The 15,393-nt window shown below is 42.5% G+C and overlaps 1 protein-coding gene across 2 annotated transcripts in view; it reads right to left on the bottom strand.

Annotated features, from left to right (window-relative positions):
• Positions 1 to 1,604: 1,604 nt before the first annotated feature.
• The window catches only part of C4H12orf75 (chromosome 4 C12orf75 homolog), a 63,559-nt gene continuing 49,770 nt past the window's right edge, over positions 1,605 to 15,393 (bottom strand). For both annotated transcript variants that reach the window (XM_075342412.1, XM_075342413.1), the window contains 3 exons: positions 6,606 to 6,641; positions 5,822 to 5,895; positions 1,605 to 2,719 (listed from right to left, as the gene is read on the bottom strand). In XM_075342412.1, the coding sequence (XP_075198527.1) occupies positions 2,655 to 2,719; positions 5,822 to 5,895; positions 6,606 to 6,641 (175 nt within the window). In that variant the 3' untranslated portion in view covers positions 1,605 to 2,654. The remainder of the gene's footprint in view (positions 2,720 to 5,821; positions 5,896 to 6,605; positions 6,642 to 15,393) is intronic.

Below are 15,393 nucleotides of genomic sequence, written 5' to 3'. Positions count from 1 at the left end.
TCTTTCCTTCAATCCGGAATGGACAAGGGTTTGTCTCTCGGCTCTCTCAAGGGACAAGTATCGGCGCTTTCCGTGTTTTTTCAAAAGCGTCTAGCCAGGCTTCCGCAGGTCCGCACGTTCCTGCAGGGAGTTTGCCACATAGTCCCACCTTACAAGCGTCCGCTGGAACCCTGGGATCTTAACAGGGTGCTAACGGCTCTTCAAAAACCACCTTTCGAGCCGATGCGGGATGTCTCTCTATCACGCCTTTCGCAGAAGGTGGCCTTCCTAGTGGCAGTCACATCACTTCGGAGAGTGTCTGAGCTAGCAGCGCTGTCATGCAAAGCCCCCTTCCTGGTGTTTCACCAGGATAAGGTGGTTCTGCGTCCGGTCCCGGAATTTCTCCCTAAGGTGGTATCCCCTTTTCATCTCAATCAGGATATCTCCTTACCTTCCTTTTGCCCTCATCCAGTTCACCAATGTGAAAAGGATTTGCACTTGTTAGATCTCGTGAGAGCACTCCGGCTCTACATTTCTCGCACGGCGCCCCTGCGCCGTTCGGATGCGCTCTTTGTCCTTGTCGCTGGCCAGCGTAAGGGGTCGCAGGCTTCCAAGTCAACCTTGGCTCGGTGGATCAAGGAACCGATTCTTGAAGCCTACCGTTCTTCTGGGCTTCCGATTCCTTCAGGGCTGAAGGCCCATTCTACCAGAGCCGTGGGTGCATCCTGGGCATTGCGGCACCAGGCTACGGCTCAGCAGGTGTGTCAGGCGGCTACCTGGTCGAGTCTGCACACTTTCACGAAACACTATCAGGTGCATGCCTATGCTTCGGCAGATGCCAGCCTAGGTAGGCGAGTCCTTCAGGCGGCGGTCGCCCACCTGTAAGAGGGGGACGTTTTTCGGCTCTTTTTATCGAGGTATTCTTTTACCCACCCAGGGACTGCTTTTAGATGTCCCAATTGTCTGGGTCTCCCAATGGAGCAAAGAAGAAGGGAATTTTGTTTACTTACCGTAAATTCCTTTTCTTCTAGCTCCTATTGGGAGACCCAGCACCCGCCCCTGTTCCCTTCGGGCTGTTGTTCTTTTGTGTACACATGTTGTTCATGTTGAATTGTTCTTTTGGTTCATGGTTTCAGTTCTCCGAACATCCTTCGGATTGAATTTACCTTAGACCAATTTATAAGTTTCCTCCTTCCTGCTTTTGCACCAAAACTGAGAAGCCCGTGATGCACGGGAGGGTGTATAGGCAGAGGGGAGGGGTTACACTTTTTAAAGTGTAATACTTTGTGTGGCCTCCGGAGGCAGAAGCTATACACCCAATTGTCTGGGTCTCCCAATAGGAGCTAGAAGAAAAGGAATTTACGGTAAGTAAACAAAATTCCCTTCTTTCTTAATTTCTGCAGGTCAACACGTTTCAAAGACATATCCATCTTCATCGTGACAAAAAGGAACAATATCGATCGGATATTGTTCTTTGTTGTTTTTTTTGTCCTGATGAAGAAGACTGATATGTCTTTGAAAAACATTGACCTGCAGAAATAAAGAAAAAGGAATTTATTATACCTCCTTGGATTCCTGTGGTTTCTAGCGCAGCATCAAACCCGCATTTCTCTTTTTACCCCTATTGTTGCTTTGCTTCCTTCAGGGCTGCTGCTGACCACCATTTAAATACATAGGCACAACTCCGTAAATGCACGACAACTTCAATAGGTGAGTGTTTCTTGGCACTTCATTTCCAATCCCATACCAGGTAAGACCCTATGTGCGCTTTTCTCTTCCACAGATAAATATCTCAGTAATAGGAAAGTCTTCACTGAATACAGATTTTACTTCAGAAGTGAGAATTTTGATAATTACTGATCAATTCTAGAAGAGAGGATTTGTCTGATAAGATATCACAAAATTGCTCATTTTTATGTGTACTGTTGATTTCTAAAATTAAATAGACTGTTACACTAACTAAATAAGTGACAAAGCTTCTCCTATCCTTTAATGTTAAATACATACACCAGAAGGATTGTACACAGGTCTATGCTGTACGTGTTTTCCATGGTCCCATTCACTTGCATTGGCCCTTGGTCATTTGTGATACTATAGAAAAGAAATGGACAGGTCTCATTTTGCAATGAAACCGTGCATGTAAAGACATTGACATGTTAATAGCACCACAGATTATAATGGGTATGTGTTGTATCCATGAAAAACAAAAAAAATGGATGCAACATTGATGTCTGAATGAGGCCTAAAGGAAATGGGCCTCCATGGATTGTGTTTCCATTCAATGTTGGCAAACATTTTGTACTAAAGAATCAGGATTTTCCTAAACTTTCATTTTTACAATTATGTACATAAAACTAGATAACCACTTAAAGTATATTCTTATTAGTTAGCTACAATTTTTCCACAAAATTGGTTAATCTAAAGTATAATTTATTATCAACTAGTTTAAAGAAAAAAAAATAAAAATCCTCAGTTACAGTGATATTGTTCCAGGCTCCCTTTTGTGGTTTGAGTACATTATATCCAATAATAGTCTGTATTCTGCAGAAGAAGCAGCAGCTGAGATGTGACCCACAGTGTCTTCTCCACAATGGAGTATCCATGAGACGTCAGATCAGAATTGTGGACTCCCATTACCCGTACTTCGTGCTAGAAGTTCTTAGTCAAGCATTATGCTAGCAGACATTCTCCGGCAGAGGGGATCCAGGCGTTGTGTGCCGTCTTTTCGACTGGCTGGGAACTGCAACAATTTAGAAATATTACATTTAGTCACAACACAAAATTAAATTTATGCCATAGCAGTTGTTTTGACAATGCTTAAAAAGGTTGTCCACTACTAGGACATCCCCTACTGATTCCATACGTTTCCCCCCCAAGAAATATAATAGAGTTTATAAACTCCTGCCTCATGACAAATACAGCAGAGTAAAAAATACAGATCTGCACTGCCTCATCCAATTACATTGCTCCAAGAGCAGACTTTGATTGCACTCATCCAATTTACACAACTGAGCTAGCCCTAACAGCAGCAGCTGAGCTATGAGTACTGGTAACCATTTAGATGCTGCTGTCAATCATTGATGGGGCACTTAAAAGGAAAGCTTGCCCCTGCATGCGCACCAGCTTCCATTTGGCCCCGCTCCCTCATCTTCAATGGGATAATGGGTTGCAGTCTTGGTATTTATGTACAACACAGCCACAAACTCTGCTTCATAGGATGCAGTGATTAACACTACTGCAATACAGTGGTATTGCAGTATATAGAACAGTGGTCCCCAACTTTTCTGACCTCCACAGCCAAATTCAGCTTTTAGAAAGGGTTGTAAACCACATTCAGATAGAGGCAAAACAAGCAAGTGCGAAGATTTAAATGATTGGCCCCACCATGATGCACAGAGCGACTGTACCTTCTCAGCACAAAATGACTTAGTCCCTTTTGAAAGAAGACTGACCCTTAGGCTGGAATCACACATGTGCGTGTAAAATCGGTCCAATTCTCATGCTAGAAAGTCAGACGATTTCTCCTCACATTTCATCAGTGTGCAATCAGTTTTTACCCTCAGCAGCTGCTATTCATGTACTCTTATGTACAGGAGCATTTACAGTGTTCTCTACTACATGCGTGAAATGTATTGAGAAAAACAGATATCACTAGGTGTGTGCCGTCCGTATGACTTTTTTCACGCACCCATAGACTTGCATTGAAGAGACTCGTATGAGAAAGTCACCAAACGCGCAGCATGCTGCGATTTTTTTTTTCAGTCCAATTTGGACTAAAAAATAAATAAAATAAATAATAGCAGATCGGAGCTGCCTCTGATTAATATTGGTCCGAGTGCAATGCGAGATTTTCTCGCATTGCACTCGTGCGAGTTAATCGCAAGTGTGAAGCCGGCCTTAGTCAGTTTTTTTTCCCCACAGGAAATTGCAAAACTTCTATCCTTTGCAAAGGTAAACATGGAAAGCACAAGGGTGCCATCCATGTATACTGTACATGTTTTTCCATAGACTTATATTTGCTAGTCAAAAGATACCAGAACAAAAAAAAAAAACAAAAAAACAAAAACACATTACGTGCAACATAAATGTCTGCGGCCATACAATAGAAATTGTGCAGATCCTGCCACACTCAAGGTTTTCCTAGGTAATGCAGCTTCATGAAAAATATGACAGTCTGTCCTGAAGGGGCTTTGCCATAGCTTTTACTAATGTTTTTCCCTGTAATATAATCTTAGCAGAGGCCAACCGAAGTGTGAACAGTTCAGTTTCTGGACCCCGAAACGAATACAGGTATTTTAAAAAAAAAAAATGCTCCATAGGGTTTGAGCAGCAGCTAGTGCCAGATTGTGCTGCACTCTGCAAAACCCAGCGACTACTGAGCAGCAACGTCACTTAGGGTATGTGCGCACGTTGCTTTTTACCTGCTTTTTACCTGCTTTTTTGCTGCTTTTTCTTCTGCGCTGTTTAATGCCAAAATGGATGTGTTCTTCTATTCAAGCAAAGTCTATGGGAATTTGGGTTTCTTGTTCACACTATGTTGTTCAAAATGCTGCCTTTTTGAGGCAGAACTTTGGTCAAAAACTCAGCTTTTCAAAGAAGCAACATGTCAATTGTTTTTGCCATTTGGGTTTTGCACTGCAAAGCTGAGTTTTTAACCAAAGTTCTGCCACAAAAAGGCAGCATTTTGAACAACATAGTGTGAACAAGAAACCCAAATTCCCATACACTTTGCTTGAATAGAAGAACACATCCATTTTGGCATTAAACAGCGCAGAAGAAAAAGCAGCAAAAAAGCAGGTAAAAAGCAGGTAAAAAGCAACGTGCGCACATACCCTTAGGCTTTGGGTAGTAGCCAGTGTGCACTGCGAGACCTGGGGCTCTATCCTTAATTACTAACACCACTGCTTGATGCCAGCAGACATCACCACTACCATATTGCCACCGCACTAGGGCAAAATCAGGAAGAGCCAGGGAAAAAGCACCAAAACTGGCCAATTCTGGGGTGCCTGCGGGCAGGTGAGCTGGTAATTATGCCTGATTTTATACCACTATAATCTGTATAATAAACTTGTTTCTTTGGGTAACTTTGCTCTGATGCCGGTGTTTCAAAAAAACACGCAAAATGCAAGGAACTTGGGTGCGGAAATTCAGCTGCATCAAAAACGCACCGATTATAGCAATGTAGCTTGCATGTTAAAAGCTTGATCATGTGAACAGTGAGGGTTTTTAATTTTAAAGTATAAAAAAAATGCACATAAAAACTGCATAGACCTACCCTCATTTAGGGAATTTTAGGATTCAGCTTTAACAGTATGGAAGGAAGAGACTATTTGGAGCACATTTAATTACCAAGATGTATACTGTATTCATTATGAAATTCATGTCTAAATTTCAGATATAAAAATATTGAAAATTGGAGTTTGTGCAACCACACCATTGTCACCATGTACTGCATACTCAAGGTCACAAATACTAGGTTATAGCTGCACAGTGTGAAGCTGCTCTGTAGTTACCAGTCTAAAGCCACTGAAGGCTACATTTTCATTACACGAGTGCTTCTGGCCAATAGTTTTTATAGCTAGTTTTTCCACTAGCCAATAGTTACACGTCATTGATAGCTGTTGTGGTAGAGACTTTTTGGAGTCAACGTGAAAAGATAATCCATACAGTAGACTAGATAATCGGTCTTATCAAATGTAGCGTTAGTAAGCTGGGACAGACAAGGGGGATTCAATAGGACACAGTCATGGGTTATATAATGGTTTTGTATTATGGTATAATACTTGTGCACATTCTAATTCTATGGTATAAATCAACTGGAAAAAAAAAATTCTATAAATACCTTCTGCTCCTTTGGGATCTCTGTATGTAGTTGATGCATCTGTTGGGAGACCAACATATACTCCTCCATAATTCCTTAAATAAAAACATTAAAATGTAACAATGTATGACACTGAATTTTATTATCCCACAAAGGAGATTTAACAGCTGGCCACAAGATAAGTGATGAATGTCTTATTGCTCCATAAGTTGAGTCCTCAGCCCTCTATTCCACACCACTACTTGACCAACCTCTTGGCTGTTTGCAACATTGAATCTAACCAAATTCATCCAGAATGTGGTTGTGCAATGAAGAGGAACAGGGATCTTGGCACTCCTGATCTAGTAATCAAAAAATATTCACCCCTTTAAACAAACAATAAAAGGGGGTGTCCTCAACTTGGAATGATTAACCAGGAAGTAAGCTTTGGCTGGCCACTCACTTCCTGTTGATAAATCATTTGTCCAACAGTGAGGAGAGAAGACTGTGGGGATTAGGAGTGAGGCTCATGTCACAACCTCTCACGAGCCCCAAAACACGAACGTCGAAAGTGCTAAAATGGCCCCGACACAGGAGTAAAGTATAGTTTTATTATAATCTTAATGGGGCCAAACAAGGGCAATAAGAAGGGGTTGTTCAAGTAGCAGACAACCCCTTTAATTTTTTTTTTATGCACTGTACACCATACAAACCTCACTAACCAGTGCTATGGAAACTACTATTGCTTCACTAGAGACACCTGTACTCAAAATTTAATATTAAATGCCCCACAGATTAATTATACATTCAGTATTGGACCAAATACCTGAGTTTATCTTCTTGAGATGTAACGTCACCCGACCTGTAAATCAGATTAGGATTGTAAGAATTTAGATTCTAACAGACAAATCTTTAGTGGGAAATTAAATCAAAATGACTTAAAGCACCACTCCAGCAGCGTTTATTTTCAGCACTAAGGCTGCTTTCACACTACGTCTTTTTTAACATGCGTCCTGAACGTTTTTTTAACGCAAAAACGGATCCAGTGCAAATGCGTTTTCATTTCAATGCATTTGCAACGGACTCGCGTTAACATGCGTTCACCTGCGTTTGCGTGCGTTATAGTGAGGATCCAGCCACTTGCAGTTTAACATCTTTCAAAAACGCTACATGTAGCGTTTTTGAGCTGCGTCCAAATACTGCAAATCGCTGGATCCTGACTAAACAGCATGCAAACGCATGTGAACGCTGGCATGCTGATAGGCAGGATCCTGCTTGCTCTACTGAGCATGCCCAGAACCAGTCTCGCGTGATCAGTCCCTCTCTCTCCTACCTCTGTCTCTCCCCCTCCCTCTCCTCCACCTGAGAGCTGCGGACACTCGTAACCAAGGTAAATATCGGGTAACCACTTATCTTAGTTACCCGATGTTTACGTTGGTTATGTGTGCAGGGAGCCCGGCTCATAGCAGCTGCAGACGCTCGTAACGAAAGTAAATATCGGGTATCCAAGCAAGTATACCCGATGTTTACCTTGGTTACGAACCTCCGCAGTTGTAAGAAGCCGGCTCCCAGTCTGGCACGTTTAGTTCCCATCACTCCCGATCACATGACTCCAATGCCCGCCCCTAAACATCCAGTGACAGGATCCTGCAAAGTAACACATGCGTTTGCGTTTTTTGCTGTAAAAGCAGGATCCGCTTTTGCGGCAAAAAAACGTTCAGGACGCATGTTAAAAAGACGTAGTGTGAAAGCAGCCTTAACTGGCACTTTAAATGCAAGCACCCTGTCAAATACTCCAGTCCTGTAGCACCATCTTGTGACTGGCAATAAGTCAAACGTTTCATCACAATCTCCCAATGCATCTCCATGAGAGCCAGAACAAGGCTCTCTGTTGTATTGAGTTGTGACCTCCAGGGTTCTCCATGAAACCCTGGAGCTGCCGGCAGGTATATTGCCAGAGACCGACCAGAGCGGCGATGATAGAAGCTGAAGCAGCCGGAAAGGGGTTTATAATACAAGGGACTTACATTTAAAAGCACCACTCCAGCGGTGCAAACAAACAAAAATGTTGGAGTGCTTTAACCCTTTCACGACCGGCCGATTTTTCGCTTTCCGTTTTTTTTTTTCGCCATTCTTTTTCTGAGAGACGTAACTTTTTTATTTTTCAGTCAATATGGTCATGTGAGGGCTCATTTTTTGCGGAACGAGCTGTACTTTTAAATGAAACCATCAGTTTTACCATATTGTGTACTAGAAAATGGCAAAAAAATTCCAAATGCTGAAAAATTGCAAAAAAAGTGCGATAGCACTATGGTTTTTGAGATATTTTATTCACTGTGTTCACTATATGGTAAAACTGATGTGTGGGTGTGATGCCTCAGGTCAGTGCGAGTTCGTAGACACCAAACATGTATAGGTTTACTTTTATATAAGGGGTTAAAAAAAAATCGGATGTTTGTCCGAAAAAAGTGGCGCACGTTTTACGCCATATTCCGTGACCCGTAGCGTTCTCATTTTTTGGGATCTTAGGCTCAATGACTGCTTATTTTTTGCGTCTCGAGCTGACGTTTTTAACGGTACCATTTTTGCGCAGATGCTACGTTTTGATCGCCTCTTATTGCATTTTGCGCAAAAGTTGTGGCGACAAAAAAACGTCGTTTTGGCGTTTGGAATTTTTTTGCCGCTACGCCGTTTACTGATCAGATTAATTGATTTTATATTTTGATAGATCGGGCGTTTCTGAACGCGGCGATACCAAATGTGTGTATATTTTTTATTTTTTTAACCCTTTAATTTTCAATGGGGCGAATGGGGGGTGATTTGAACTTTTAGGTTTTTTTGTTTTTTTTTAATTTTTTAAAACTTATTTTTTTACTTTTTTTTTTTATTTTACTAGTCCCCCTAGGGGGCTATTGCGATCAGCATTCCGATCGCTCTGCAGTATCTGCTGATCACAGCTGGAAGGCTGTAAACAGCAGATACGCTGTCTTTCTCTTTTGCTGTGCCCCGGGCACAGCGAAAGTGAAACCAATTCATGTGTAGTACAGGAGTCATCACATGACCCTGTACTACCATGACAACTATCGGGAGTCACGTGATCGCGTCACGTGACTTCCGGTTTCGGCGGTAAGTAAAAACTTTACCGCGATTGCGCTTATAATGGCGCTGTCATGTATTGACAGCGCCATATAAGGGGTTAATCGGCACGAGCAGATAACGATTCTGCTCGTGCCTAGCAGGCACACATCTCAGCTGTGAAAATCAGCTGAGATGTGTGCCGATCGCAGCATGCTGCCGCCGGAGGACCGCGGGCAGTAAGATTATGTCATTTAGGACGTAATTTTACGGCCCGCGGTCGTTAAGGGGTTAATGGGAGTAAGTCACCAGGTTTTCCCAATATAAACTAAAGCCACCATCTTTAATACCTTTTACAGCAGTCAAGCTAGCAATCTGTATACAAGTCCCCAGCCTCTGCATACAGTGCTGGCCAAAAGTATTGGCACCCCTGCAATTCTGTCAGATAATACTCAGTTTCTTCTTGAAAATGATTGCAATCACAAATTCTTCAGTATTATCTTCATTTATTTTGCTTGCAATGAAAAAAACAAGAGAATTAAACAAAAATCAAATCATTGATCATTTCACACAAAACTCCAAAAATGGGCAAGACCGTGAAGGACTCACCGGTGACCGCTAATCCCCTGAGTGACTGAATTGAGCAGCCCTCTCTCATACTCACTGTTCCCCGATCTCCGGCGCAGCGCTGCACGGCTGTTATAAAAACTCCGGCGGCTTTTACTATTTTGAAAAAGCCGGCCGCTCATTAATCAATCTCGTATTCCCTGCTTTCCCCACCTATAGGCGCCTGTGATTGGTTGCAGTCACACACGCCCACCACGCTGAGTGACAGCTGTGTCACTGCACCCAATCACAGCAGCCGGTGGGCGTGTCTATACTGTGCAGTAAAATAAAAAAAAAAAAAACTGCATGCGGTCCCCCCCCTATTTTAATACCAGCCAGATAAAGCCATACGGCTGCAGGCTGGTATTCTCAGGATGGGGAGCCCCACGTTATGGGGAGCCCCCCAGCCTAACAATATCAGCCAGCAGACGCCCAGAATTGCCGCATACATTATATGCGACAGTTCTGGGACTGTACCCAGCTCTTCCCGATTTGCCCTGGTGCGTTGGCAATCGGTTTAATAAGGAGTTAATGGCAGCCCATAGCTGCCACTAAATCCTAGATTAATCATGTCAGGCGTCTCCCCGAGATACCTTCCATGATTAATCTGTAAGTTACAGTTAAAAAACAGACACCCGAAAAATCCTTTATTACAAATAAAAAAAACAAATTCCCTCATTACCAATTTATTTTTTTTTTAATCCAATCAATTTTTATTGTAGGAAGTTACATTACAAAAAAAGGAGAAATTCAGGTATCATTGGCAATAATACACAAACAAAACAACGCTGTAACATGTGGTAGTATCACCTTTGATTATGATTCACATTTCCTGTCACACCACCACCAATCATGGGAGGAGGAGATAATCCAGCATCCAGTTCCAGAAATTTAAAACATCAGATTTTATTCAAAATTTCATTAAAATTCCATGTTCCATGGTTGCATTAAAAACGCATCATAGCAGGTGTAAAAAGGGAGGACGCGTTTCGGACGTATATGTCCTTAGTCTAGATAACACTAAGCAAGAATGACATGTTACTATAAAGGTTTAGAACAGGAAGTAGGAAAACAATCAAGTCGAGTGAAACCTGTGAAATATGTGTATTTCACTCGACTTGATTGTTTTCCTACTTCCTGTTCTAAACCTTTATAGTAACATGTCATTCTTGCTTAGTGTTATCTAGACTAAGGACATATACGTCCGAAACGCGTCCTCCCTTTTTACACCTGCTATGATGCGTTTTTAATGCAACCATGGAACATGGAATTTTAATGAAATTTTGAATAAAATCTGATGTTTTAAATTTCTGGAACTGGATGCTGGATTATCTCCTCCTCCCTGCAATTCGTGGTAGTAAGGTCTAACTACCAAAAGTCCGTGCACCGTTCTTGGCTGATACTCTAATCTCCTGAAAGGGTGAGCTGGTTTTTTTCTTCTCTTTGACCACCACCAATCATGTCTGATGCAAGTTGCAACTTTTTTAGGTTAATCAATACCCAATACGTATAGAGTCAACCTACCAATTTACTCTTTAATCCTTAAAATGAGGGATCCAAACAACCAGAACCAGAGAGTAAGAAAGGAAGATAAGAAAAGGGAGGGGAGAGAGAGGTGGGGGAGAGGGGGAGAACCATGGATGGTTGCAAGGAAGCAACCAGGGAGGGGGAGGGGGGAGGGAGGGAATTGGATGGCGTTTTGGGGTAGCCCGAGCAGTAACAACAACAGAGATTTAAACACCTTGACTATTGACATGTGGTATGGGTGAACTCCCTGCGTAACACACACTTTGAGCCTATTTGACCCGTTTTTAATTATCAACAGTTTGCCCCGGAAACAGATGCCTGACAGGGGATGCATATACAGAGTTTAACCACGTGTCCCAAATCTGAAGTATTTTGTTTTTGCCGCGGATGGAGTGAGCCAGACAGAACTCGTATTGGCATTGGAGATTAATTCGGTTATATAGTTCAACTAATGTAGGCGTCTTTGGGGATTTCCAGTGCAAACTTATGCAATATCTGGCAGCTACTAGAATGTGAACTAATAAACCCCTGAATTCCCAAGAGAACTCCTCTATACCCACGTTTAGCACTGCCAGAGCCGGATTCGGATTAATACGATTGCCTGTCAGCTCACCCATCAGGCCAAACACCTCCAACCAGAACGAGAAAACCTTGGGACAAGCCCACCAGCAGTGACCAAGAGTACCCCTTTGGAGGCAGCCCTTCCAACAATGTGGCGAATAATTTGGGAGGAACTGTGCTAAGTTGGCTGGGGACCGATACCATCGCAGGTGTACTTTTTTCAGTTGCTCCAGATGATTTATACACTTGGAATATTTTTGGATATTTGCTGATGCCGAGTGCCAGTTTGAAGGTGAGGTAGAGACAACTCAACTCCACGTCCCATTTATTCATATAAGGAGATTTTTTCTCTTCGGGGGGGTTATTGAGCCATTTGTATGTCGAGGAGATACCTTTGGATTTAATTATCTTTTTAAATACCAAAGCTTTTGTTGTAGGTAACAGAGGCTTTGACTTTGGAGGAAATTTAGAGGCCAGAAAATGACTAATTTGGATGTGTTGATAGAAACAGCCCTTTAAAGAGGGGTGTTCCCGTACTATTTCATTAAAGGGGTTAACACCCAAATCAGAGTATAGATCCGCCAGCACTGTAATGCCCGATCCCTCCCACCTGGCCAGATTCAAAAAGGGGATTTGAGATTCCAACGACTTGAGGGAAATCTCTGAAAGAGGAATCTGAATCTTATGAATCAAGTCATTTCGCCAGACCTCCAGGGAGGCTGACATGGTGGGAACACACGGGGAGAACCGTGAACGGCTCAAATATTCTGCTTCCATCATTCTTCTGACCGAGCCCTGGCGGGACAGGAAATTTTCAATCTGAGCCCATCTATGTGAATTACCTGGACGCCACCATTCCTTTAGTGATTCAATTAGTAAGGCTTTATAATATGCCGTTATGTTTGGGGTGCCCAATCCCCCTAAGTCATATGGGGGGTATAACACTTTACCTGCGACCCTAGCCCTTTTATTACCCCGGACAAATTTGTTAGTCAACGATTGAAGTTTCATCAGGGTTTTGTGAGAAATTTTGATGGGAAGGCATCTGAGCACATACAATATTTTGGGTAAGAAAACCATTTTAAAGGACTGTATCCTGGCCATTCAGGACAATGATATTTTTTCATATCTTCCCAATTCCTTTTCTAAATTTTGGATCAGAGGTTCCAAATTTTCTTTAATTAACATCTGCGATGGTGTCAGCTTAATACCCAAATAAGGTATCCCCCTGTCGCACCATTTGAATTGAAAGGCCCCCTCCAGCGCACTCCTGGCCTCCGCCGGTACATTAAACGGCAGTATCAAAGACTTTGCCGCATTAAGCTTATAATACGACACTTTAGAAAAGTTTGATAATGTGTTCACCACTGCTGGAATTGACACTGCAAGGTTAGAACAGGAAATTATCACATAGTCTGCGTATAAACTAAGTTTATGTTCAAATTCCCCAACTCTTATACCAGAAATGGCTATGTTTTTTCGTATAGCTTCCGCCAGAGGTTCTACCACTAAAGCAAAAATAGCGGGAGACAATGGACACCCCTGGCGGGTGCCATTACTTATTTGAAATTTAGATGACAGAAACCCCGATGCCAACACTGACGCATTTGGGTAAGAGTAGAGGGCTAGAATGGATGACTTGATGTTCCCCAAGAACCCGAATTTTGTTAGAACTCTCTCCAGGTATCCCCAGTGCACCCTGTCAAAGGCTTTTTCAGCATCAAGAGACAGGAATGCACTGGGTTCACCCGATATCTCCACCAGTTCAATCAAGTCAAGCATCCGTCTGGTGCCATCCTTAGATTGCCTCCCTGTCACAAACCCAACTTGATCTGGAGCCACTAAGGTCGGGATCACTTTATGAAGTCTATCTGCCACTAGTTTGGCATAAATTTTAACATCACAATTTAGGAGTGAAATGGGCCTAAAATTACCCGGGGTGTCTGCAGGTTTCCCTGGCTTTGGTAGCGTGATAATTATCGCTTCTAAGTTGTCTGGGGAAATTGACCCTTTATTTTGCCAAAAATTGAAGGTTTTTGACATAAAGGGGGACAGAGTGGATGTAAATTGTTTGTAATATTCGTATGGCAGCCCATCGGGGCCCGGGGCAGAGTTAGACTTAGTCATTTTAATGGCACCTAGGATTTCATGTGTAGTAAAGGGAAGATTAAGTTCCTCTAATTGCTCATCTGAGACCCGGGGAAGATCCAGGGTGTCTAGGAAACCCTGTATATCCACTTGAGTCGGCTGTGACGTATTGGAATCATATTTTAGATTATACAGGGCCTCATAGTATTTCGCAAATGCTTCTGCTATTTCAATGGGATGTCTAGTGATTGTTCCGTTCGGGTCCCTCAGGAATTCTATTTTAGATTGGATCTCACGTTTTTTCGTCCTTCTTGCCAATAAGGACCCCGCTCTATCCCCCATAGCATAAAATGTCGATCTATTTTTTTTTAAGATTATGTTCGTATTTTTGCAGGAGTAGGGATCTTAGTTGGAATCTATGGGTTACAATTTCTTTAGTCAAGTTAAGGGATGCTTTGGCTTTATTCAGGGATTCAAGGTGATGAATACGGGTTAATATATATTTAATATCTGCGTCTTTTTTCCGTTTTTGGATGGAGGCTATTTTTATGAGCTGCCCTCTGACTACGGCTTTATGAGCAGCCCACAGGGTCTCGTCAGAAATTTCCCCATTATTATTAAGTTTAAAATATTCTGTTAACACTGACTCTACTTCATCATGTACCTTCTGCCTACCAAGCAAGCTGGTATTCAGTCTCCACCTAGGGGAATTTTGAACATTAAAGCTACCCTGAACAGACAAAGAGATCGGCGCATGATCTGTCCAAGTAATTAAACCAATAGCTGCCACACAATTACTTATAGATTTGCTGTCGACCAAAAAAAAATCAATTCTACTGTATGAGCGATGCCTGGAAGAGAGGAACGTATAGTCTCTTTCTGATGCGTGCAAATATCTCCAGATGTCATGAAAATGGAATTCATTGATGAGATGCTTAAGTTCCTTAGCATGTGGGATGCTGGTGTTGGAGCAATCCATGGAGCGTATTACAGGTATATTAAAGTCTCCACAGATGATTTCCGCCCCTGTGGCAGTATCTTTGAATGCTTGGAAAAATTTCCTAGCAAAGGTCAATTGTGATGAATTTGGGGAGTAGACCGTTGCCAAGGTATAAGGGACGCTGTTGATATAACAAGACAAAATAATATATCTTCCATCCGCTCCATAACTGACATTTATCAATTTAAAGGCCACTGAGTTCTTTATTAAAATGGCCACTCCTCCTCTTTTTTTTGAGTCATTAGCAAAAAAGGTGTGTTGGAAGCTTGGATGAAGTAGCCGTTTATTATCTGTGGAAAGAAGGTGGGTCTCCTGAATGCACGCTATATCACAGTTAGATGCCTTCACCTCTCTCCACATCATTGACCTTTTTGCTGGGGAGTTGAGTCCGTTCACATTAATAGACAATATCTTAATTCTCATATTGGAGCCGCAGGGGGGGTTGAATTCCTAGGAACGCCATCAGGGATGAGAGGGGCTAGACCAGCAAGGAATTGAGAGAAATTTCCAGAAAAAAAATTAAGGAACATTTGTGAGAAGAGGAACAAAAACAAAAAAATTCCAACAACACCGGTTTGCCCCGAGTAGGGTGCCCGGTGTATAACCGCTCGCCATAGGCGAGAACATCAGGGGGGCTACGTGACATCCCGTGTCACAGGAGCAGGGACAGCAGGTGCCATAAGCAGGAAGGAGTCCCAGCTAAGCTACTGACCATTCAGGGTTAATCCTGTCTGGAGGGCCTCTATGATTCTCCTGC

Source organism: Anomaloglossus baeobatrachus, chromosome 4 (assembly GCF_048569485.1).
Source record: "Anomaloglossus baeobatrachus isolate aAnoBae1 chromosome 4, aAnoBae1.hap1, whole genome shotgun sequence".
In the NCBI taxonomy this organism is placed as follows: Eukaryota; Metazoa; Chordata; class Amphibia; order Anura; family Aromobatidae; genus Anomaloglossus; species Anomaloglossus baeobatrachus.
Note: the sequence above shows the minus strand (reverse complement) of the source record. Positions and strands in the feature narration are given on the sequence as shown.